General features: G+C 39.2%; 1 protein-coding gene across 49 annotated transcripts in view; it reads right to left on the bottom strand.

Moving 5' to 3' along the window:
• Positions 1 to 26716, bottom strand: part of LOC127441315 (receptor-type tyrosine-protein phosphatase delta-like) — a 157078-nt gene that overhangs the window by 40575 nt on the left and 89787 nt on the right. For 9 of the 49 annotated variants that reach the window (XM_051698570.1, XM_051698750.1, XM_051698602.1 and 6 more), the window contains 12 exons: positions 25993 to 26580; positions 25538 to 25638; positions 25151 to 25407; positions 24090 to 24183; positions 20895 to 21104; positions 16076 to 16235; positions 13360 to 13387; positions 11214 to 11326; positions 7524 to 7565; positions 6997 to 7094; positions 2838 to 2961; positions 420 to 595 (listed from right to left, as the gene is read on the bottom strand). In XM_051698570.1, the coding sequence (XP_051554530.1) occupies positions 420 to 595; positions 2838 to 2961; positions 6997 to 7094; positions 7524 to 7565; positions 11214 to 11326; positions 13360 to 13387; positions 16076 to 16235; positions 20895 to 21104; positions 24090 to 24183; positions 25151 to 25407; positions 25538 to 25638; positions 25993 to 26580 (1991 nt within the window). Of the gene's footprint in view, positions 1 to 419; positions 596 to 2837; positions 2962 to 6996; positions 7095 to 7523; positions 7566 to 11213; positions 11327 to 13359; positions 13388 to 16074; positions 16236 to 20894; positions 21105 to 24089; positions 24184 to 25150; positions 25408 to 25537; positions 25639 to 25992; positions 26581 to 26716 lie in introns of all 49 variants that reach the window. The other 40 variants (XM_051698810.1, XM_051698936.1, XM_051698945.1 and 37 more) reach the window with 20 other exon arrangements.

Here is a 26716-nt window from a genome sequence, read left to right as displayed (position 1 = left end):
TGAGTACATAGTGACAGAATTTTTACTATTCTTTTAATATTTAGTCCACCGCTAAATGGCAAAATTGTGTTCGAAATCGTGTTTTTCAATGTTTGGAAACATTGCAATATGTCATAACTGACTTGTAATATATTTTAATCATTTAATTATTTTTAACTATTGATCTTTAAAATGAAATTATTAGTTATAAAGTATATTTAGTCTTGATCATTGTGCCAATAAAGCAGAAATAAAACAATAATAAAATGAATTGTTTTTGCATATTGGTACTGGACACTTAAATATTTAAATAATTGCTACCAGTCATTAAACACAATATTGATGAATTTGTAATTTTAAACGCAGTCATGAGTTTCTGGACACATTCTGAGCCAATCAAATCAACAGATGGGCATTGAGCGTGGTTCGGCCATTCGTACCCGCGATCTTTCCTCCAGTTTGGTCATCATGACGATATTTGCGCTCCGCTGCTCCCAAATCATACGCCAAAAATCCCCAAAGGTCTCGGGCAGCGCGCCTTGAGTGGCGATGTAGGCATTCTGTTTGCGGTAGCCGTCGATGTAGTTTGCGTTGATGTAATCGCTACCTGGAATACCTGCAAGCAGAAAAACAATATCAGAACAGATCAATAAAAATTTGATAAAAATTAATCGTGATGTCACGCCTCTCCTCAACAACACGCATGAGTTCAGGTGTTAGAAAATCGAAATATAGGGGTGTTTGGGGAGAGTCGTTTTGAACTAAATGTCTCTTGAGATCATTGGATGTTTATTGAACATTTTAGGCACCAAGAAAACAGGAACTCCACATTGTAAGACACAAATGGCTAGTTGTCATAAATCTTTTCATGTACCACTCGACCCCAGGTGGCGCTATAATACTAAATGTCTGAACAACAAAGAAACAAATGGAGGACTATCTTACTTTCGTTTTGTTTTAAAGACGCTTCACACTGACCTTGGTTTATCGACTTTTAACAGACTGATCTGGAGTTTATTTGTCGAATTATCAAAAAAAAAAAAAAAAAATTAATAAATGCATATACACAAACATATAAATGCATAAATAAATAAACAAACAAATCAATAAATTGGTCACTACAGAGCATGATAATAAAGGTCAAAACAACAAACAAAGAAATGGATGAAAATCTTGCTTTTGTTTTGTTTTCAAGATGCTTTAAATGAGTGTCATTCACACTTCTGTTGATCAACTTTGAACATCTTTATCCTCCATTTGAGGGGGTATCAAAAATAAATTGTTTAGATAAATGCATAAACACATAAACAAACAAATGAATAATTAAATAAGTAATACTCTGGTCACTTACATTGCGACTGCTTTCATGTTTTTAGAGCTAAATTAAATTACAAAAAGAAAATTAAGACCAGTTATTAAGATTTGATTTTATTGCATTGTGACAAACGTATTGCAATAATATATATATATATATATATCCTGTGTATTCATTACTGTAATGCATTTTTATATAAATGAACAAACACTATCATGATAAACACATAATTTACTATTTAAATAATATAAATCTATATTTCTTTACATTACAACAATGCATTTTTGGGAAACTGTATTCAAATGTCATCAAAATGTCACAATGCAAAACATCAGATCTGCTTTTATTTGTTTAATTTGAGTCTTTCTGCAGACTTCTTTCTTGAAATATGAGTCAGACAGGTGTCATGCGATTCACCCTTACATAACAGATCTTTTCCACGATGTTTAAAGAATTTCTTGATTTCTGGAGAGGACAAGCCGTCTAATAAGCTGAAAGTAAGTGAAGAGGTTTGTGAGATGTTGAGAGACTGTAGCGAGAGGGTCGATTTGTGCAGTTTTAACGGCTGACAGCGCTTCAATGCTGCAGGACGAGTTCACACATGCAGCGCGCAGATAAAACTCATCGTGCGTTTCTGCCGTCGACTCCGCGCCCCCCATCTGTCTGTCAGGTGAATTATTTCACTGAATGGATTAAAAACTGAATGCTGTCTCACTCCAACACGTCTCGGGTTCATTCTGTGTGTGACTGATGGATACAAACACAATTCATTTACTTCCTCATTTCAATAGTCAATAGAAGCCAAAATGACACACGGACGTCAAAATAAGAGAGTGTCCATCACAAATCAACAGAACTGTGTGCGTGTGTGTGTCATTACCGTTATGCAGCACATTTTCCTGTATATGTCTTTATTAAAAATAATTCAATACTGAAAAGGACATATCAAATAATTCAATCTAATTACTAAATGACTGTTTAGTGAATTACTACACAACATCATATCCACGCTGAAATACAGAACAATTTGCACTAGTGCTAGCCCAGGACATGCTGAGTGACTCCAGCCAGGTCTCCTAAGCAACCAAATTGGCCCGGTTGCTAGGGAGAGTAGTCACATGGGGTAACCTCCTCGTGATCACTATAATGTGATTCATTCTCGGTGGGGCACGTGGTGAGTTGAGCATGGTTGCCGCGGTGGATGGCGTGAAGCCTCCACATGCGCTATGTCTCCGTGGCAACGCGCTCAACAAGCCACGTGATAAGATGCGCGGGTTGACGGTCTCAGACACGGAAGCAACTGGGATTCATCCTCCGCCACCCGGATTGAGGCGAATCTCTATGCGACCATTAGGACTTAAAAGCACATTGGGAGCTGGGCATTCCAAGGGGAAAAATCAAAAAAAAAAAAAAAAAAGAATGAATTGCACATGCTGCACATACATGTATATAAACACACTGGTGGATTTCAGCAGCTCTTTCTAATGCAGCACTTGGAGCATCAAAATACTAATAAAACCAGTAAAGAATGAAGTAAACGTACCATCGATGGCAGACAGCAGAACTCTGGAGTGGTCGTAGGCGATGACGTTGGCGTATCTGTTCTTTGGTTTGTTGACCTCTAGGTTTGAATGCTCCCATGTGAACTGCTGACCGGGGTCAATCGACTGCAGGAGAAATGAAGAATATTTAATAATTAGTGTGTTAATGAGCATCAGAGATAAACAACGTCACACAGATGCGTCTCAGATGACATTGTACTTTTTCTAAAAGCATGTGCTAACTGTTGGCTCGGATACAACATACTTTGAATTTCACACGGCCAATAATATCCGCACTGGAGCGTCTGAAATAGAAAGATGCGTCGTGACCCGCGCTGCTACGACAAGCATTCAGTGCGATCGAAAAAATAGATTCTCGACTGTAACACTTCATATATATCAAGATGCATTCAGAAATAAACACTGGTGCTGGGCAGTGACACTCACGTCGGTGAACTCAAGATGAATTGAGAACATTCCCATCCTGAAATATAAAGATGATGTGAGCAAACTAATACATCAAGAGTCTATTTTCTTTAACAGCTGAACGCTGAGTGGTGAATTCTGAGTAATGAATGCATGAATGAATGGATGAATTAACAAACAAATAGATTAAGCAATGAATGAACGAATGGATAAACAGTTTATCAATGCAGTCTATATCCACATTTGATGTATGGAATATTGGATTCTTAATGAAAGAACAAATTGACTAATGATGAATGAATAACTACACAAATGAATGAACACACTTATGAATGAATGAAAGCATATATCAATGAAAGAATTCATAAAAACGAATGAATAAACACGTATAAATTAAAATATAAACAAAGGAATGATCAAATAAAAATCTAGTAGGGAATGAATGAATGAATGATTTATAAATGGAATCTTTGATAGACTAATACATTAATGACAAATTAATAACTGCATAAATGGAAGCATTTATTTCTCAACAAATGAACTGATGAATTCATGAAAAACCAAATACAGTCATAACAACTAAACGAATTGACATACTGTATGAATGAATGAACACATGGATTAACAAACAAACAATCTGCACCTTTGGTGTATATAATATTTAAAGTGTAACAAATGAACTAATCGACTAATGAATGAATGTGTGAATGAATGAATGGTTTATAAATGCAATCCATTTCCATCTTTGATGTAGGGGATTTCAGAATCATACGGAATGCATGAATTGACTAATAAATGTATGTATGTTTGAATGAATGTACGTGCAATGAATCAACTGATGGGTTATACTGTAAATGCAATCCATATCCACCTTTGGAGTGTGAAATGTTTGAATTGTAACGAATGAATGAATGAATGTTACTGCCGTAATATTTCCTAAGGAAACAGACACTACTGAACACTGTCATCTCTGATCGTTTTATAAACAGGTGTCGGTATGAAAGCCAGAGTGAACACGGGACGAATCTGCCGGTGAAAGAATCTTTTGTGTGTGATATGACCCCCGCGTCAGTCTTATGTGCTGCTTGCAATTTTTTCCCATTTACTTTAATAATGAAATTATTCAGTCTCGGCAGTGTCTTTTGAAAATGAAAAGATGATACGCATCTGCCTGCGAGCAGCTCTCCGCGTTGACAAATTTCAAATCACAGTGAAATGAATGAAATGAAATTACAGTTCAATGAATGAAAATTGGTCCCGTAAGCAAAGGGGGGAAAGTAATGTATTCATGCCTTGAATAGATTTGAATGGATCACGGCGAGATGTGCTCCCTTTTCAAACGCCGTCTTTGTCCACTGACGGGCCCTTTCAAACCAGTGCAAACAACTTCAACACTCAAAAACAGCAAAACCATCAATGCTGTCAATAGTCAAAGCAGATACTTCACATACATAATGAGGCTAATACATTCAACAGACAGGGGAGAGCGGGGCTAGTCTATTTTGGAAAGTCAATTTCTGTACAGACTCAAACCTTAAAGTCTTGATTATTCAAGATTTTCACCGTTATTGCCCAGGAATAATAGCGGGGCATGTTGTCATATTCCAACCTGCCATTTGACAGCCTTTTATAGTGAAGTAATTACAAAACACAAAATCATTTATGAAACAGCAAAAATATCAAAACATTGTTTTGGCCAAGAAATATTGTAATCAATCAATAAATAAAAGAAATAAAAACACGTGACAACTTGCCCCCACTTGACATTGACGCAAAATACCCTTGCCCTGAGAACACAGTTCAACTTTTCAATTAAAATCTCCTTTCATTATATAAACCAATCTTCCATGTGACAACCAGCCCCGGTCTCCCCAAAATCACAAACAGTTATAAAGAAATAAACACTGCCGTTACGGCAGTAAATTACTCGCACTTGTTTCTATAACCTTTCTAATAAGCAAACGGCCCCTGATATGAAACATCATAAATTGACAGTGCTGGTGTTTTTCTGTCGGGTGAGTCACAGCACCGAACTGCAAAGCGTCACTAAAGATGACAAATCTGCAGTTAAGCCGCATCTTTCTGCCCAAATCTATTGAAACATTGCTCGTGAACTCGCCCGCTCTATTGTGCACTTGAAATTGCTTTCTGTGCCTGTGCACAAGCGCTCCAGAATGACAATTCAGTGTGTGCGAGTGGCATTCTGGCAGGCAGCTTGGCGGAGGTCCATGTCTGACCTCATGTTCAGTAACCGCAGAGCGAGGGGCCCGATGGTGGCCAACAGCCCTGAAAAGAGCAAATGAACTCTCGGTCACGCTTTACTCCGCTCTCACGGTCCCTCTCGGAAGATCCGATCCGGTGGACGCTGCGCTCTGGCTCGTCTGCCGTTTAAAAACACTCTATCGATCAATCAAACGCAGCTTGACAAAGTAAATGGCCAATCAGGAAGCTCGGAGGCTTGTGTGCATTTCAGAATTCAAATGAGAATGCCTTTAAAATTCAAATTCATATTTACTGGACTTAAATAAGGCAGTAAACAGGATGCAGAATTGTGTTTTGTATTTAAGGAAGTAGAATTATAATGGAATGAAATACAAAGATATTTTCATTTTAGTAATATAATATAATATAATATAATTCACTTAGCAGTACACAGAATTTATGGACAGTTCAATTCAAATTCCAATTCTGCATCCTGTGGGTGTGTCCAAATCAAAATGCACTAAATGGTGGGCGTGGCTAATTTTAGTCAAATTTGAATTTGACATCATGTGGGTGTGTCCAATTCAAAATTCACTGTATGGTGGGCGTGGCTTATTCCATTCAAATTCAACATCCTGTGGCTGTGGCTAATCCAATACCAAATCCGACTCATGATCTGAAAGGAAACCAGTTCTTAATTTCTGAATTTTGCCCAACACTGGAAGCTGCTGTCAGTCATGTGAGAAATGACATCACAAAATGGAGTAATGTTCTGGCCCTGCCACGGCGAGATAACGAGATTACATCGAGAAACATTCTACCTGAGCTTTGGCACACCGGTGTGTTAAATGACAACTGATAGGCAGCTGGCGATACGGTCAGGAAATGTGTCATTGTGTCTGATGGCGGGCTGTGCAGGTGACTGATATCATCACGTTTAGTTTGTGAGCGCCGAACATTCATCAGGTCACAAACAACACAGCGGCCGTGCCAACAGAGACGTCCATCTATAAACACTCAGACCGGGTCATAGTTTGATTCTATCAGTTTCTGACCGCATAAACAAGCAACAGTTACACTTACACATTTCTGTAATATTATGAAACATTGATTTGAATTAGATTTTTAGATTTTCTAGGGTGTTCTTGGTGGTTGCATGCTGGGCCACATTAAACAAACTCTGTGATATTCTTGTCTTTAGATATGGCTCAGACCATTTAAAATGTACTTTATTAACTTTCCTGTATATACAAATGAGTACTAATCAAAATTCTGTGTACAAGTACTGTTCATAGTTAGCTAATGAGGTGAACTTCTTTTAAAACAACCTTATTGTAAATTGTTAATGCATTATTTCTTTAAAATCATCGTAGAGGGCATAAAAGTTCTCTAATTGAAGAATTACTTCAAAAAATGTAACTGTACTCTGGTTTTAATCTGATCAGCTTCAAATGAACGATGATTCTAAAATATTTCAAAGTAAACCCTCAAGCAGCAGTTTTAATGCAGAATGTCACAATGTCTGACAGTTACCTCATACTCCTGCGAAAACTTCAAGTTGTCGTTTGCTTTGAGACGTTCGATGTGATCGGCCAACTCCATGATCGGAATTGGGGGGTGACTGGCCATCCCTGCACACAGGAAACAAACAAACAGTTGTGGTGTTAGCGGCGAAACGCTCAAGCGTATGCTGAGATATGAGTGTTTTAGAGGATGGTGTATGTGAGGTTTCTATCCAGCCTGTATGATTGGACGAAGCAGCCACATGCTTGGAGAAAATAACACAAAAGCTGCATAGCGCATTCCTATCGAGGAGAAGGATGTTATTCGTCCACAAGCATTTAAATGGAGAAAACATGGCAGAGAATGGGACACATTCAGTAGAACGTTAGGAGCTGGATATTGTAGTTTGAGCCAGAGATGAGTTCTACAAGATGTGACATATCAAACCCCGCCTCCTGCCCTGGTGCGAGGCAAAAGCGTTGAAGATGAACGAATAAAAAAAAAATGAGTCAATCGAGAGTGTTTGTGAGACATATGAAGAAACAAGAGCAACTAACTTGACAAATGAAGGTTACTGGGGTAAACCGATGCAGCTGAACCTGCGAAGGAAAAGGGGACGGGGATAAATCATATGTAGCTGACGTTCAAACAAGCAAATGTGGTGATTGCTCACTATCAAACTAAGAACAAGCAGTGGAGACATTCTGAAACGTAGACTTGTTTGACAACATTTTAACTGTTTGTCGATACTATTGTATCACTATGTTTGTCCTTCGCTAATACAAAACAAATTCATACATGCTAATTGCTAACATACAACACCATGCGAAAGTGATAACACGACAACAGAGCGCAACAGTGCCAGCCCACTTCATCACAGGTTCCGGATGTAATTTTCCCCTCCATTTAGTACATAGACATTTAAAAAAAATGCTTCATAGCTCTTTTGGTGCACTTTTCATTTTAACAGTGGCTCTGATTGGTGGAGCTCTCTTCAGGATTATGGGTAGTGTAGTTCTTCATTGAGAATTTAGTTATTAGAAGTTGAAATCACATCAATTTGTGGCTTTCACAGAAGCATATATCATCATGAAGAAAATGAATGGGATTTTTACTTCTGAAACCCTACTTTTGCGCTCCAAACATTCAAAACATGACTGAACACAAACCACGAAAGGAAAAGCACAAGAATGACTAAAAATAAATAAATAAATAAAAAAACATTACAAAAATTGAAAAGATGAAATGAAAATGGTGTGCATGTTTATAATACGCAAGTTTTTGAAGGACTTTAATGCAATGGTCTTTTATCGAAAACACAATTTTGCTTCTCAAGTAAATGCATCTTGTTTTAAAGGAAGTTAAAATATTTTTACTGGAAAAGAAGACAAGTATATTGATTAAGAAAATGTTTTTCTTTTTTTTAGTGTAAGTGCAAGTTTGTTTGTACTCTTAGGGCCTTAGCTATAAAATTCCTTATGTGTAAGTCTGTAAAGGTGGCATGTGTTTGCGAGAGAGACGGCGTGTTTGTGCGTTTGTGTTTGCATTGCAGAGGATGCCTTTGAATAGGAGCAGACGCTGCTCTCTGATAACCGGTTTGCATAACAACAGCCTGCGTGCCGCAGTCGCTCTCTCAGAGAAGAGGCCTTACGTGGACATGGCGCTGTGGTTCTTTCATCTCGCGCTGATAGAAGAGGGCATTAGCTAATGGAAGCAGCGGGGGAAAGCTGCCATCCACCCACCTCTCAAGACCCATTACCAGCAGCGGTGACAATGAAACTGCCATTCGGCAAAACGTGTTGCAGCCACATCAAGCACCCTCAAGATGGGGGGGGGCTGTGACTGCACAACAGCCATCAAGGGTTTGGAGAGAAGAGCGCTAATGCAGAGGCCGTTCTCACATAAGAGAGCGATCTTCAGTTGACAAGAGTGTGTTTGGCCTGCCTGGAGGGAAAATGGAGGACAGCAAAGAGAGGCTGTTTGCGAAAGAAGGCCAAGAGTCTGCTAATAAAGAGCTGTTGAGAGGAGTAATATCACTGCTGAAACCAAAAAAAAAAGTAAATACAAAACGTGTCGTTTTCATGTCACGGATGCCGTACTTTAGTTCAGTATGAACCAAATGGCAACAGTCGTAGACCAGTCTGAGCAATGGAAACTAGATTGGTAGCCAACCACGACCAAAAAACAACTATAGACTGGTTTAAGCTTACATCGCAGCTGTTCTCTGAGCCTGACCAACTAAAAAACAGCTGCTCTCTTAGTTGGTCTCTAAGCATGACCAGCTGACAAGTGGCCAAAACTCTTCTAAAACCATCAAAACAATCATTGGTGGCCAGCCAAGACCAACAAAGCACCTAAAGATGGTTTAAGCTGGTTTTCCTATAAAACCATTTTCTTTAGCTTATCTACCAGTCTAACCAGCGGACAAGTATCTAAAATCCCTCTAAAACCAGCAAACTAGACTAGTTTGATCAGTGAAAACCAGCTTGGTGACCAGCTGAGACCAGAAAATAACATTAGATTGGTTTCAGCTGGCCTCCCCGCTGTTCTCTAAGCCTGACCAGCTGACAAGGGGCAGAAACCCTTCTTAAACCATCAAAACCATCATTGGTGGTAAGCCAAGAGCAGCAAAGCACTTTAGCTGGTTTTGCAGTGTTAACTAAGCTGAGTAGTGCTCAAAACCCTTCTGAAACCATTAAAAATGGCCAGCCTGACCTTAGGCTGGTTGAAGCTTTTTTTTTTTTTTTTTTTTTTAGCAGGGTGCATCAAATTTCCCTCTGGTCTTTGCACTTGTGATTCAGGTGTTTTGGACAGACAGACACTTGGACTCCTGTTTAGTCGGATTCGGGCCTGTCCCACTGGCACTAGGTTCTTGTTTGAGAAACTAATGGAGCAGCCGCTGTCACCACTGTTCTGTTCCTCAGAAAATAAATCTATAGGTCTTTACGGTTGGCCGCTCTAGAAGCGAGCGCACTTCACCTTGTTCACCAAGGCCAGGAGGGAGTTACCACTCGACAATGCCCTCATTCCTTCACATTTCACACTCCACTGCTTTCAAACACAACGGCCACCTACATGTGTGTGTACCATTGATTCTCTGATAGAATATACAATAAACAGCAGAGGCTTAAAAGGGTTAGCTCAGCCAGAAATTAATTCTGACACTATTTACTCGCCCTTGTTTCAAATCCATATAGCTCTCCTTCTTCAGTGGAACACAAAAGGTTTTTGAAGAATATCCTGGTCAATTATTTTTCATATAATGAAAGTGAGTTGGATATTTTCAACAAATCGGTTGATCCAGCTTACAAACGAGTCTGAATGATTCGAGCACATATCCGACTGTATGACTTTACTGTAGGTGAAAAGTCTCATGGACTTTTTTATGAAAAATTAATGGTGCTTTTGATTCCTTTCATTCACTTTCATTATATGAAAAAGGAGTGGCCGGAATACGGTGAGTGAATTATGACAGAATTTGTATTATTTGTATTAAGGTTCCTCGATACTGAACGAAATCCAAGAATGTTGTAAATATCTGCATGGTCTTCTGCTGCTGGCTTTGGTTAGTTGCTTTTCAGGTAAAACTCACTAAGCTGTTATGAACTGTGTCGTGTGCAGTCCTGGGTCATCTATAAAACTTCAGTCCAGGGTCCTGAGGGATTTACCGGCCTTCCGTTTGTCCTGACGTCACCTGTCCTCACCAATTCATCAAAAACTGCCGGTCTGTCCTGTGTGTGTATGTTTGTGAGCATTTAGGATGGTTCCTCTATTTCTGTTGTTTAGCAGTTCTCAAAAAGTTTTTATCATCATAAATGTACTTGATATAGCACATGACAGTGTTTTATTGACAAATAAACTGATTATAGCCGTTGAAGGACCAATTTACCATTACTTTCATACCGTTACTAACGATTACAAGCACTTCTGTCATCAAGCAGTTGCATCTATGTTGCTCGACGTTGATCCTGCTTTGTTCGTTCAGAACAAAACACATTTTTGGTCTTTTAGACCAACAAAAACAGACAAAATAACTGGCCATATTGAGTCTAAAATGGAAGTTACTTGATATGAACTCGTTGTTTATAGAACTATAAAAGCAATATCACACTCAGTATCATGCTCAAATATACTTAAATTCAAGGAAATGAAACGTTCTGTAGGTTTTTCTGGACAGTGTGTGTTTGTTTGTTGGTGGTCTCAGTTCGCTGATGACGACGAGGAAGACGTTGTTCGGCAGCTCTCACCAGGCGTTTGGAAGTTGAGCCGGCGTAACTCCACAGGATCAGTTGGGTGATGTGAGGGCAGTTCTTTACTGCTGGGCAGACTGCCTTTCCTCGCCTCTGACTCTGCCCGTTTCCTGAAAACACACAACAAACAGCATTTATTTCACAATTCTTCAAAGTCAAGAATATTTTAGCCGCTTTATTTGGTGTACTTGCAAAACCATCTCTCCTGCTTCACGGATTACTGTGTGATCTCTTCAAGTAAGCTAATAAAAGAATTTCAACTCAAATCAATGTTTCATGTGCATTTATTTATTTGTTGGTAAGTAGTCTTGTAATAGGCTTGATAATGAGCAGTCAGATGGTAATTTTTACAAAATAAACACCAACAGAACTCCGACATAAACCGGAGGTTGATTTCAGCTGTTCAGTGATTTCTTTCTTCTCACATAATTACATAAATTCAACTCAAATCAATATTTTATGTCCATATATTTATTCATTTGGTTAGTAGCTATGTAATAAGTGGGATAATATACAGCCAGCCAGTCATTTTCAAAAGAAAAAATAAATAAATAAAACAAATAAAAACAAAAAAAACCTATAGGATGATACAAGAGTCTCTGCTTCGTGCCAGGCAGAGGTGGGTAGAGTAGCCAAAAACTTTACTCAAGTAAAAGTACAATCACTTCAAAAAAAAAAAAAAAAAAAAAAATAGAATCAATGTTAGCTTTTTAACCCTTCAAATCAACAATCATCAAAGATAATTATCAATTATCAAAATCAAAATCAATCATTAACATTGACGGGGCACCACCCTGGAATCAGGGACTAATAACCAGACAGTATAACAGTCTCAATATTAGATTGTTCTCTTAAGAAAATCGACATTCCGAAGGAAAACAATGAAGGCTTGAATCCGAGCACTGCCATCCCCTGCCAGCCCTTGGCACAGGTGCATGCAGAACAATACCAAAAACACTTCTCTTTAAAAGTATAACAATGTTTATTAATGCAGTAATATTAATTAATAATCAATACAATGCAGTCAATAAACTTCCGACTTACAACAACAAACTAAACAGTGACATGATTAGATATGGTAACCAATATAAGCCTATAACACATGAGAGGAAGGTAGGGGTGTATGTGTGTGTGTGTGTGTGTGTGTGTGTGTGTGTGTGTGTTTGTGTGAGGAATGACGTGCACAAAATGGCAGACGTGCCTCTCGTGGAGAGCACGTCACGCGAGGTTTCCGGCCAGAGAATATGGCCACGAATGTGGATGGAGAGAAGCCGGTTAATGGCATCTGCCCATTTAACACGTGTCTCTGCTTGTACGATAACCAGTAATGTAATGACAGGAACACTACCACAGTAACGAAGTAAAAGTTTCTTTTCATCAGAAATTTACTTGAGTAAGAGTGAAAAGTACCCACCATAAAACATACTCATAAAAGTAAATTTTTTCCAAAGAAGTTACTCAAGTAAATGTAATGGAGTAAATGTACTGCGTTACTACCCACCTCTGGTGCTGGGGTTTATTTTGCAATAACAACCGGCTGATATATATATATATATATATATATATATATATATATATATATATATATATATATATATTACACATATATTATTTTACAACACATGTATTGTTTAAATAATATATATATATTTAATAATTTCAGCATGGTGGGAAGACAAGAAAACAATCTTAATTCATTTTAAAAGTATTTATAGCATCTGTCAAGCTCAAACATAGATATATACCTTTATTTATTTATTTATTCTTTAATTCAATTAGTATAATTTTCTTTTATTTTAACAATAATTTATTATTTTCTATTTAATGTGGATATTTACTTCATGCTTCACGATGAAGACAATAAAATCAAACAAATCGAGGTTTTAAAGGGTATTTTGGTGACAGGGCTAACCTCACAGAAAATAAATGTACAAATAAAACTGCTAATTTATTAGAAAGTTATTATATATTTAATATTTAGACCTCCCGAGGTTGATGATCAGCATTTTCTGAAGGCTGAGCACCTAATTTCACTGACCATTTGAAGAAGAAATTAAAATGATTTTTAACACATCTTGAGTCCTATTTTGGACCCTATTACTTGAAAGTGGCACAGAAATGCTGTGAAATCTGCGTCTCTCACCTGTCTGGCTGACTGCTCCAGTGAAAGCAACAGGAGGGGAGAATAAAGGGTTAATACACAGCGCAGACGCACACTTTCTCATATAAACACATTCACTTCCCTTTCAAAGACTTTTCATTTCACCTCCATTATGCTAAATTACATTTCAGTCTGACAGCTGTGAGATATGAAAACTGTGATTCTGTCACATCTTCTGTGATTGGTGAGAGAGTTTCTCTATCAGATGGATCACTTTAACTACATCCTAATTCCATCCTAAAAGCATGTACTTCACTGCTGATGGGAAAGTAATGTCAGTATTAGGATGTTCTACCACGTTCAGGAGAAACAAACTAAAAGTGTTGACGCTGCTAACTGTTAATGACATGTTGTGACAGTAAATCAAGCTACTTTAGCGTGACAAACGCTGAGCTAGAAAACAATACAGTGACTATAGAAATTTGTTACAAAAATTCTATTTTTTAAAACAATTGACTAATTTCTATGTATTTTCCAGGCCAATTTTCCTGACACCGTTTCCAGGTGTGGAGTGTCCTGACAGCAGAAATCTCTGAAAGTGTGTGTTTGTATTGAACTGATGTAACGTGCGTTGCGTTGTCGACACTGTAATATCGCGCGCTGAGATGTGTGTGTGCGCCCGTGACATTGGGTTTGTGATTAGTGAATAAATCTGCCATCAAACGACATCAGCTAACTCTGAATATATGAAGGACCTTGTCATGATAGATGTCCAACTCAATACTGGAAACACTAAACTAAACTAAAAATGAACACATTAATTTGAGTTTTTAATGCACAACATTTGAAACCTTTACAATCCACCTTTATTAAACATGAAACATTCCTAGATAGTGATAACACCAAAAAGCCCACTAGAACGCTACAAATTTAACACTGTTTAATGTGTCTAAATGAGATCCATTAACACATTAACATTAGCACCTCCTAAAATACCAAAACTAAACAACTAAATAAAATGAAAAACTCAAATAAACTGATGAAACCAGTAAAACTGAAAGTCGGAAAGAAAACTAAATTGAAAGGACAAATTGAAAATGGTGTGTGTGTGTACTTAGCTATAGTCTGGCAACAAATTTGTACCCATATTTGAGCTAAATTGGACAAAACCTCCCTTTGGGCAAATTTTGGGATATCATTTAACTATGATTTTTTTTCTTCCCTTTTCTCCCCAATTTGGATTGCCCAATTCCCAATGCGCTCTAAGTCCTCGTGGTGGCGTAGTGACTCGCTCAATCCGGGTGGTGGAGGACGAATCTCAGTTGCCTCCACGTCTGAGACCGTCAATCCGTTCATCTTATCACGTGGCTTGTTGAGCGCGCTACCGCGGAGATGTACCACATGTGGAGGCTTCATGCTATTCTCCGCCGCATCCACACACAACTCACCACGCGCCCCACCGAGAGCGAGAACCACATTATAGCGACCACGAGGAGGTTACACCATGTGACTCTACCCTCCCTAGCATCCAGGCCAATTTGGTTGCTTAGGAGACCTGACTGGAGTCACTCAACTTGCGACTCCAGGTGTGCTATGATTTTTAAAATTCAAATAATGCAAAAAGTTTTCTGTAAGATTTAGTTTGTGGGTTAGGGTTAGTCTATAGTTATTATAATTAGCTTTATATAAAACAATAGAAGTCTATTGTCATGATCCTGTCACTCCTGACATCATTGCTCTATGTCTGTCTTGTGTTTCGTTTTCTGTCTTTGTGTGAGCACACAGCTTTGGTTGTTATTTCCCTGCCGTGCGCTCCTCGGTTGGTCTCATGCTTCATGTTCGGAGCATGGTGTCTGGATCCTGACTTCCCTGTCTGGTTCGGCTTCAGTTGGTGTCGGGATCCGGACACACATGCTCTATCTGTTATTGCTGTGAGTGCATTGCGCTTATGTCATCTTGGCGGCATGTGCTCACGTCAATCGTTTATGTCTGTCTCTCACGACCACGGACGCGCTTCAAGTTGAGCGCCCGTGGTCCCGCGCTGTCTTCACGTTGTGCAGAGGTTCGGTCACTTCGGTCTGAGGTGTCGGGTTTTTGTGTGGCCGAGCTCTCGCACAGGTGTCCTGTCTTGTTTTGTCGCCTGTTGTGTGCATCGTGTGGTGTTTGCCTCGCGATGTACGCTCAGGCTTTGTTTAGTGTGAGAATACGTGGCATTGCTTTGTTTGCCGTTACTACGCATTCTCTCATCTTGTCTGTCGTTTGGCATGAGCGTCTACTGCCTTATTGTCTTGGCGATGTGCGCTCATGCCATTCGGGTGTTTGTGTTTTTTTGAGAGCACGTGGCTTTGTTTTGTTTCTGTATTGCCACATGTCTCTCAGTCTTTCATCATACCCCGCCTCCTTGTTTGCTTATTATTAGTTCATTAGTTACACCTGCCCTGTCTGTTAACCTGTTTGATTTCTCTCCCTATTTTAGTCTCCTTGTGTGTGCTATCCAGTGCCAGTTCGTCTTGTTTGTTGGTCTTGTTCCAGTTGGTCCTGTGAGTTTTTCCCTTTTCCCTCCATCCCATCCTTTACCTTGTTTTTCTCCCCTTCGGGGTAGTTTGAGTTTTTGTCTTTGTTTATTTTTGGTATTAATAAAGCCTTTTTGTTTTTGCTCTGCATTTGGATCCTGCCTCTGACATCTATGGCATCTCCCCATTTAGATAGCTAAGTACTGTAAATATGTGTGTGTGTGTGTTTCTCCACTGTTTCTACCTTTTGTACAGCAGTATGGCGATGACGATGCAGATGATGAAGATAACGGCAAGCACGGGTCCCACGACCCAGATCAGACCCTCTTCTTCATCGATAATCGGCTGCGGGTCGATGTCAGCAAATACCACCGAATCCGAGTATGGACTCGCCGCGTACAACATCTACAACAACAACACAGAGAGAGAAAAATATCTGTTTAAAACAACATACTTGTCAGCACACACTCAAAGTTTCACAGTTTCAGACCAAACAAATACAGATACAGTCCTTGATGAAAAAAAAACAAACAACCAATTTCAACTGTAGACTGTAATAATAGTTTATGTGTAATGTTTATTCCAGTGCAATGTCTCGCCTCATAGACTCAATGAAGTGCATTACTGTAAACACAATTTCTGTTTATTGTTGAAATCTTTAATTACAGTTTGTTGGCTTGACAAAGTCAACAAACTGTTATACAAATTTGGTTTATGGTTTTTTCAAAAGTCCCATAAACTTTCATTGACGGAATGTTCGTGAACTTAAATTCCAACTGTCAAACTGTTCAAATGTAACACATACAAGACCAGCTGTAATATTCCGCCTGTCTGTGTGTCGGAACACCCAAAACACCATAGCAACTGCTTAGCAACCACCTAGTGAAATGTCCTAAAAATTAAGGTTTGTTTTAACAAACTTTTTTGGTAACACTTTACAATAAGGTTCCATTTGTTAACATTAGTTAACAACATAAGTTAACATACATTAACAATGAACAATACTTATTAAGCATTTATTAATGTTAAGCCGTCTTTACACAGTCGAGTTAATCCTGCTCTGTGCCTGCTTAAAATTCTGTGTAAAGACACAATGCAGCATAAAAGCCAGTCTAAATGAAGCCTGCTCTAACCCACCTCAGAGTAGCCTTAAACTTAATTGTTGTCATGATAGAGCTTATATTAACAGCAGCCATATCACCCTGCAGCTCTCGCCTTGTTGCCTATGAAGCTAAGCAGGGTTGAGTCTGGTCAGTACCTGGATGGGAGACCTCCTGGGGAAAACTACGGTTGCTGCTGGAAGAGATATTTGGGATGCCAGCAGAGGGTGCTCTCACCCTGCAGTCCGTGTGGGTCCTAATGCCCCAGTATAGTGATGGAGACACTATACTGTAAAAAAGCACCGTCTTTCGGATGAGATGTTAAACTGAGGTCCTGACTCTGTGGTCATTAGAAATCCCAGGGCACTTCTCGTAAAGAGTAGGGGTGTAACCCTGGTGTCCTGGTCAAATTCCCCTCATTGGCCCTTATCTATCATGGCCTCCTAATAATCTCCATCCCTGAATTGTCTACATCACTCTTCTCTCTCCTCTCCATCAATAGCTGGTGTGTGGTGAGTGTACTGTCGCACTATGGCTGCCGTCGCATCATCCAGGTGGATGCTGCACACTGGTGGTGGTAGAGGAGATTCCCCCTCCTCTATGTAAAGTGCTTTGAGTGCCTAGAAAAGCGCTATATAAATGTAAGGAATTCTTATTATATTTCATAATTTTGTTTTATATTTAAGGTATAATTTCATATTTTCATTCCATTTATATTTCTATATTAAAAAAAATACTTTAAAACATTAATCTTATTTTATGTATGCAATTTATTCATTTTTAAAATCCAAAGTTGTATTAGTTAACATTAGTTAATGCACCATGAACTAACATTATTAAATAACATTAACAAAGATTAATACATTGTGTAACAAATATATTGTTAATTGTTAGTTCATGATACCTTATGCGTCAACTAAAGTTATTACACGGCTCTCTGGAATACTTGGTCAATGGCGCCATCTAGCAGTCTGATATTTCTCAGTAACAACCGCACATCCGGGCATTAAGGCATATCAGACAGCTCATCCGGGTTCTGCGAGACATCTCTCCTTCTTCTCGGATCACTGTGTGATCTCTACAAGTAAGCTAATCAAATAATTTAAACACAAATCAATGTTTCATGTGTATTTATTTATTTATTTGTTATAAGATGCATTCTGCATAAGATGTTGTTATCACAAAATAAACCCCTTCATGAGTCTCCGCTTCACGTGGAGTCCTGATCACCCTGTCTGGGTTTATTGAGCGATAACAACTGGCTGTACATTATCCCTTACTTATTGTAAAGTGTTACCACTTTTTTTTTTTTTTTTCATTACAACCTGAAGAACGAGCTGAAATGATTTCCAAAGCTGATTTTCACACTTGCGTTTGAAATGAGTCAAAATGCACATCAAGTATGCTAAAGTGGCCATTTGTGTAAACTGTCTTTCTCCACAGTCAGGTTTCTCACTCTGGTCAACTACAGTCATGAATGAGCAACAGTTTCATTAAAGTAAGTTAAATTATTGACATTTACAGCAAGCTACCTGAATAATAACATGTGGTTTACATGTCTACATGTACTACATGTTAAACCATTTATGCTAATGTCCACTGTGGCGTCCCTTGTGGCAACTCTGAGAATGCGATGCACATGTGCGTTGTGTTAAGAAAATCCTGAACGCTATGAGACGCAGAGTTACATAAAGTTGTTTTGAAACCAGAAAACTCCTTTAACCCAGATTCCTTGTACGCATTCAACATTTTAAAAGCTACTTCAATAATAATGCATTCTGTCTACTGGCACAAACATTTGAAGGTAACTTTATCGCCCCCTTGAGTACTGGGGATTGTTACCACCTAAGTAATGCAAAATGCATCAACATCTATGTTTTTTGTGTTGTTTTGAACACAGGATAATCATTGAAAACATGTTCCTTATGCACTCAAAGTGCTAAATTAAACAGAACCATATAAATATGATCACATAAATGCTGTTATACTGTGATTAATGAAATATTAATGTAATGTGCATCAGCGTGCATTGTGTTGCGTTCAGTGAACTGAGTTATAACTACATTCAGTGATTAGCATCTCATTTACTCGAAAGTCATCAACATAAGCAAATAAACAGAGACGTTAAAAGCATTTGACAAACAAACACACATACACAAAACAAAACAACTGTTGCCAATGAGGTTGAAGTCTTAATGCAGTATATTACACAATTTTGCTTCTTCAGTATATGTTTCTTGTTTTAAGGGTGTTTAGATGTTTTTACTGGGAAAAAGGCAAAATGACTGATAAAGGAAATTATTTTTTGCATTGCAGCGTTCACTGTGAGCTGCAGCTCATCTAAAGCTGTCTCTCTCTCTCTCTCTCTCTCTCTCTGCAGTGCAGTTGATAAGACTCACCCCGTATCAGCTGCTATTAAATTGAAGGCGGTTATCTCACAGTTCTGCTGCTGACAGCTCTTCAGGGCTCCCCCGTCAGAGAGACAGACAGAGAGAGAGACACACGCTGTGTGCCAACAGACTTCAGCCCATCCGCCGCGGTTTCTCACTCTCAGCCTGGATCGTGTGACCGTAAATCGAGTGCAAGCCATCGTTTGGACACGAGAGGACAGGAAACAGAGATTTTGCCTCAAGCACTAAACAAACAAAAGCTTTTGGCCCAGAATTTGGATGTGCTGGATATTTTCCACAACCTAGTGAGCTGCACTGCTGTCTACTGCCTACATAGGTTTCATAACTGGAGTTGGGATGGGCCCAAAACCGACTAATCATTTTGTGAGGTTGACTAGTTTATCTAGATTTTTTTCTTGATTTGTTTTGATATTTTTTAGCAGTTGTATTTTAATTAGCATGCTATAATCATATAAATGATTATATGCTAAATTGTGCAAATTTTGTGCTTATCTTTTGAAATGTTTTATTATGATGGTTTGACAAAGTCAAAATACTGGTATTCTACAAACTTAATTTAGGGTTTTTTCAAGAGTCCCATAGACTAATAATGTATGCCACGGTAATGTAAGTCTATGGGTGTGTGTGTGTATATATATATATATATACTTTATACGGTAAAACGCTTTCTGAAAAAGTGGCCTAAACATTCAGAAAGACATCTTAGTGTATCTCATTAGTGTTACGGTTTTACGACACCGTGCCAGAAATAGTCAAAATTTTAAAACTGTGTTCCAAGATCTGTGCGGTCTGTTTCCATTCCATTGTTGCACCGTCTAGCTATTATTTTACATCAGAACACATCTTTTGTAAACACCTCCTTTTGTCAAATAGTCATTCAGGCAACCTAACAACTAGTCTATCAAAAAAAAAATAAAATAAAATAATTGGATACCCCTAATTTTGAGTGCTCTACATAGGCAGCAACACATTAAATGTGCAAGAGTCTGGACTCACAATTGATTTCAATAGAGACTGACGTTAGCATGTCGCTAGGCTAACAACATGATCCTATACTGTGTAGAGTTAAAAGTAGCTGAAACTTTGAAATCATGTCTGGAGATCCCTGTCTGTAGTGCCCAGAACATGTCATGTGTGAACATCTCTCATTCTGTGGCTGCGCTGCCTCTGAGGTTTGTTGAGGCCCGCTGACTGCCCTCTGCTGACACAGCTCGGAAAAACACATGTACTTCAAGTTTAAATTGCTTATACAGTAGCAAAGAATTATGGAATTTAAGTACGGGTCAGGGGGCATGACTAATTGCGTTCATTTTTCTAACGTGTTATTACTTATATAATTAATTGCACACAATTATATGTTAAATTAACTAAATCAATATTCTCTCACTTTTTCCATCATTTAAAAAAACAAAAATTCTCTCAGCTCGTCACAATGCATTCCAGCATTGCCTTAAAGCCTCAAAGGATTTTGCCAAAACATGATGTCTTGGAAAACAGCATAATGTTGCTGCCATAAAACAGTAACAGCAAAGAAATAATAAGATGAAACTTACATTTTCGGAGATCTCCAACACAGCCAGCACAAAGAAGACGTATTCCTGTCCATTCAACAGCTGCTTGTTCTCAAAGTCACCATACATCTTGGAGTCTCCAAGCGTAAACTCGGTGGGCAGCTCGCGGAAATACGCAGCGATGTACGGCTTCAACTCCAGCTGCCTACGGAACCGAAGAACGTGACTCGTTTGGTTGATTTCTCGTAACAACTAGAAGAGGGGGAGATGGATAGAGAGTTTAACAAATCCAGCACACATGAGTCACTTACAGATGTAGTGAAATATACTTTACTCTAGTTGTTGTTCAATTTCGTTTGAATGCAAATGCTCAGTCCATTGACTTTTGTAATCTGATTGTTTGCAGTCAAGCATGTGAGCATTAATACAGTGTAATCAAACATCATTACATTCACTCATCTCGGTTCCGGCCAATAGCTTCCCAAACTACAAGCTACTGAAACTACAGCAGTTTTACTGTAGTTATCTTTATAGATAATATGGTACAGATTATTAATATCTGCCACTTAATTGTTATTGGCAATAGCAGAAAAATAATCCGGCAGAATCCCTGCTAGTTCTGGTAGTAACTCACCTACAATGTATATGTGTATATACTGTATATATATATATATAAATTATATACACCGATCAGCCACAACATTAAAAGCACCTGTCTAATACTATGTAGGTCCCCCTCGTGCTGCTAAAACAACGCCAACCCGCATCTCAGAATAGCATTCAGAGATGATATTCTTCTCACCACAATTGTACAGAGCGGTTATCTGAGTTACCGTAGACTTTGTCAGTTCAAACCAGATACGGGTCAGGAGCTTCAGTTAATGTTCACATCAACCATCAGAATGGTGAATAAATGTGATCTCAGTGATTTTGACCGTGGCATGATTGTTGGTGTCAGATGGGCTGGTTTGAGTATTTCTGTAACTGCTGATCTCCTGTGATTTTCACACACAACAGTCTCTAGAATTTACTCAGAATGGTGCCAAAAACAAAAAAAAACATCCAGTGAGCGGCAGTTCTGTGGATGGAAACGTCTTGTTGATGAGAGAGGTCAACAGAGAATGGCCAGACTGGTTTGAACTGACAAAGTCTACGGTAACTCAGATAACCACTCTGTACAATTGTGGTGAGAAGAATATCATCTCTGAATGCTATTCTGAGATGCGGGTTGGCGCTGTTTTGGCGGCACGAGAGGGACATACACAATAATAGGCAGGTGCTTTTAATGTTGTGGCTGAAGGGTGTATATATTAGTGCTGTCGTTTTTATTTTTTTAACCATGATTAATTACATACATTTTCATAGTTAATCGTGATTAATCAGATATTTTGAAAATGCTAAAATTTTACTCTTTATATAGTTATTTTCTTGTCAAAATGAATTTATTTCCTTTTTGGGAAAGAAACCAAAACGATTTGTAACAATATAATGCTTTATTTAATGTATATACAGTATGTACTTTATATTATATAATATTATATAATGTTGCAGTGTTATATAGTAATATACAGTGTGGTGTTTTCAGTTTTTTTGGACTTCTAGCTGTGACTTTTCTATTGTATTATTTAAATTACATTCCGTTTTTTGAATATTACATTTTCTTTTTGATTGATCCGTCATAGCACATAGAAATCCATGAACAGGTTTTTCCAAATGTATTTCACTGGATATCATTGAGTTTATAGTAGATCTGTCTCAGGCATCAGAAGGTGTGAAGGTGTGTGTGTGTGTGTGTGTGGTTATCCACAGGTGTCGCCGCGAGCTGGAAGGGCACTCTGATAAAGGTTTCTATCAGTCCCGTATAAGCCGTCAAAATGCTTTCAAACCTTCTGCCCTTGAGCCACTTTCAACACACGACTTCAAATACTGACAGTCAAATAAACTGAGTGTGTGTATGTGCGTGAGAGAGAGTATGTGTGTGTATGTCAGAGTCAAAAATACTTCTTTGTCCGCTGCAACAGTTGAAAAATAAACATTCTAGAACATGTCAGTGTCATTGTTTCAGTTTTTCAGGTGTGTACACACATAAAATGGTTCTGATCCTCCTTCCTAATGTTGATGAATCTTCATTATTCTTAATGAGGGTTTGCTTGCAGTTAGTAATTACCATAAGACACACCCACATCATCTCCATATGAGGGCTTTCCACACAACCTCTCCCATAAACATTTCCTTACACTCTCCAAAGCATCAATATATAACACATTCATTTTTAATAATTTAAAATAAGACTTTATGTAGGAGTTTGCGATTTTTGCATGTTTGTGGTTTGAGTTGGTTCTACATTTTATTCCAAATATGCAAATGTACTGATGAATGATTGACTGATTGTATGCAGTGAATTATCAGCATGTAAAACTCTCTCAGTATAAGGATGTTTGCAGAAGTGCCCGAGGGCAGCTGGTGGGGTGAGCGGCGCTTCCAAACCGAAGAGGAGAGGAGATCCCTGCGTGGTGCCACCCTCTTCCTGAGAAGCAGCTCGGTATACGTGGCCATGTTTGGCATTCATCCTGGCACAAGTTGGGGGAAAACACTCATTGTCTCACGCCTCACCATTTCTATGGAACGTAAAAGCCTTCAAATATTTACTCTGGCTAAAAATATCATCGGCGCAGGGAGCGCGGTCTGCTGGAGTGATAACACACACATACTTCTTCTATCTCTCTCTGTCTTACTGCCCTTCGGACCAAGAACTTCCTTTGTTCCCGTTTGTATGAGTGGGCAGAGGGAGATTTGCATATGACTGGAGCGGATCGCAGCTGAGCGCGCGGGTGGTACAACTGTACGGTCTCACTCCTTTATTTTCAAACTGTTTAACTGCTTGAAGCTACGGTGCAACTTAAGTCCTGCATGGGCTGCTGCCGTAATCAATAGTGTTTGTAAAGCTTAGCCGTATTTATTGATGTCAGCCTTGAATCAAACAGTCCATTGTCTGATTCTCTATAAAGAGAATATAAATACATATTCTCAACCTCAGACAAAATGCCACATATTGTACACAAAACTGGCAAGAGTTGGTTAAAATCGCCAGTTCCAATCAGGTTGGCTTTAAGCAACTTCAGTGAGTAAGGGCTAATGGTGCTAAATATTTAATGCATGCAAATGTTGAGGTATAGGGTGATGTGATGGGTGCAACAGTCTGTTTGAATGTCTCTAGAGCTGGTGATGACTGTATACCTCTTCCAAGTTCATCTCGTCAGGATTGTCCCAGAGTTTGATGAACTTTCCTGGTCGTTGTTTCTTCAGTGGGACCACCACGATGTAGTATCCCCTATAGAGAACGAGCAAAATAGTCTTTTACACAATAGAGTCTTTTGTTTCAACATCAAAATTTTAGGTTCACTCAAGATTATTTCACCACTTTTAATCAACGTTTTTTTCACTAGTTCATGTAAATGATCTTACAGTGTGACAAATGAATTTTGAAAGGTTTAATGTTCAATTAATACAACGTCAAACAAGCTGCATGCACAATAATTGCAATACAATACAAAAAATGCTATTTGAAGTAGTTTTAGATGGTGCTTAGCATGTCACAACACAGGATAGTTTAAACGCGCGTCCTTAGTGAAATTCAGTAGGTTTGCATAAAAAATTGCCTTTCTTTCTAATTTTTACTGCCCCTTTAACCTTGCCAGCATCTCAGCGGTTAATGTTTGGCTGCCAGCAGGTACTGTCGACAGCTTCAGGACATCCATCAAGATTAGCTTCAATCAATCTGGACTTTCCAATCCACTTCGGATGACACTGGATTAATGACATGTTTGACGAAAAAGAGAGTTCTTCGGTAAACACATCAATTACCTGCCAACACTCCAACTTCTCTCACGTTAGTCTAGTTTCACTTCAAGTCTAGCGCATTTGGCATCATGCTAGTCTATCTCCTAGCTCCTGAGGGCCGCTAATGAGGATCTCTCTGGAAATGATTGGTCTCTTCCTACTGAAAAGACCATCGATCATGTACATGTGTTTTTGTGCCTTGCAAACTTATACAGTTGGTGTTCTGTGAGGTTTTGAACACTGCTGTGAATTCTGCTGATGTGAATATGTCACAAAGGTAACATTATATAAGGGGACTCTTCAGGACTGGACCGAAAGACAAAGGGTGAAGGACAAAGTGGAAGGTCTGGAGACAGCGAGAAGTGACGGGCCAGAAATGATCTTCTACAACAGTCTGTCAGCAAAACCAGCGGTGCTTCACGTGTTAAAACCAAACACAAAGCAGAACTGGCACTCACTTTACTTTCTCTGCTGTCTGCACCGTCGGTAGCTCGACCGTGACCATGCCATCTGAACTGGTCTTGCCGATCAGGTATGGTTTGGTGCGAAGTATGTCAGGTGCTGTCATGGTGGATACGCGGTGCTGTAGCCCGCCGGCGCTGTTTCCACGATTAGTTAGCAGGAAGGAGTACTGCGTCTCCGGTTGAAGGTTGGTTATGAGTTTTTGTGTTAGCTTGCCATCCACCTCGACGCTTTGTCCGTTATCATACAAGATCTAAGAGAAACCATCATTACATCAAACATTAACCAAAGAACGAATGTGATGTAGCTGTGGTTGTACATCATAGTGGAGAATATCACAGTTCAAATAATTTGAAAGCATCAAGTTTTGACGAGTCCCTTACAGTAAAAGGTTGAGCAGGATTGTAGTTCTCGGGAATCTCCCATGTAAGCAACACTGATGTCTTCATGGCAGCTTTCACGTGAAAATTTTTTGCAAACACTGCTAAAAGAAATGTGGAGCAGATGAATTAGACAACCAGCACAGGAGAAGTTAATTTAACCACCTTATAGAAAGGTAGCTAGTCATCAACAGCCTTACCTTCGAAGCAATTCCCCTTCTACCTCAGAGGACTATCCCAGAGCTTGCACCTTACCTTGCAGCTTACACTTGACTCTCCGTTGCTAAATTTCCTTGAGGTTCTTAAGCGCTAATCCACATGAACTAGCTACACTAGGGGTTAATTTTAGATGTGATAGCTCCTCTTTCCTCCTGAGAAATACCAAACTCTTTCTCATAGATGACATAAGGTTGTAGGAGAAGGAAGACAGGGCGAAGGGAGTGGTACGAGTCTCCTACCTTGGTGGATGGGTTGCGTTCTGAACTGGACACTAGGACTGTAAGGGCCAGGACCCTTACTGGTGAAGGCACACATTTTAATATCATATGTTGTGTCTGCTTTAAGGCCATCCAGCATAACTGTGGACTCAGGTGTGGTAATAAACAGTTCAGAAGGACTGCGAGGACTGTTGATGTCTTTGTATTGTAGGGCGTATTTGACGATGGCTCCATTACGCTCTGCTAACGTCACGGGCTGCCAGCTGACCTGAATGGTAGTTGTTGTACTACTTTTGGCTACGATGCCTTGTGGGTAACCGGAAGGTGTGTCCTCAGGTGTGGTGATCTCCTTAACCGTTTCCTCCCCGAATCCCACCTTGTTGCGTGCCGAGAGGCGAAACGTGTAGGACGCCCCCTTGTGGATTTCTTTGGTGGTATAATGGTTGTCACGCTCCGAGAACTCGATCACAGTGAGGGGCTCCACGTCCTTGCGGCCAAATCGAAGGCGGTAGCCTTGCAGCAGGCCGTACGTGTTGGGCGGTGGGTGCCACTGCAGCAGAGCGGTGCCCATGTTTGTTGGACTCACCATGAGACGAGGCTTTTCGGGAACTGAAAGAAAATGCACAGACAAAATATTAAATTAATGCTGCTGCAAAAACTCTGTGTCCGAACAAAGGGTGATGCCATAAGATTCTGGCGACAAGCAATATATATGTCCACACTGAACGCAAAATTGTTATGTGTT

This window comes from Myxocyprinus asiaticus, chromosome 1, assembly GCF_019703515.2.
Source record: "Myxocyprinus asiaticus isolate MX2 ecotype Aquarium Trade chromosome 1, UBuf_Myxa_2, whole genome shotgun sequence".
Classification (NCBI taxonomy): Eukaryota; Metazoa; Chordata; class Actinopteri; order Cypriniformes; family Catostomidae; genus Myxocyprinus; species Myxocyprinus asiaticus.
This window is presented reverse-complemented; position numbering and strand designations above follow the sequence as displayed.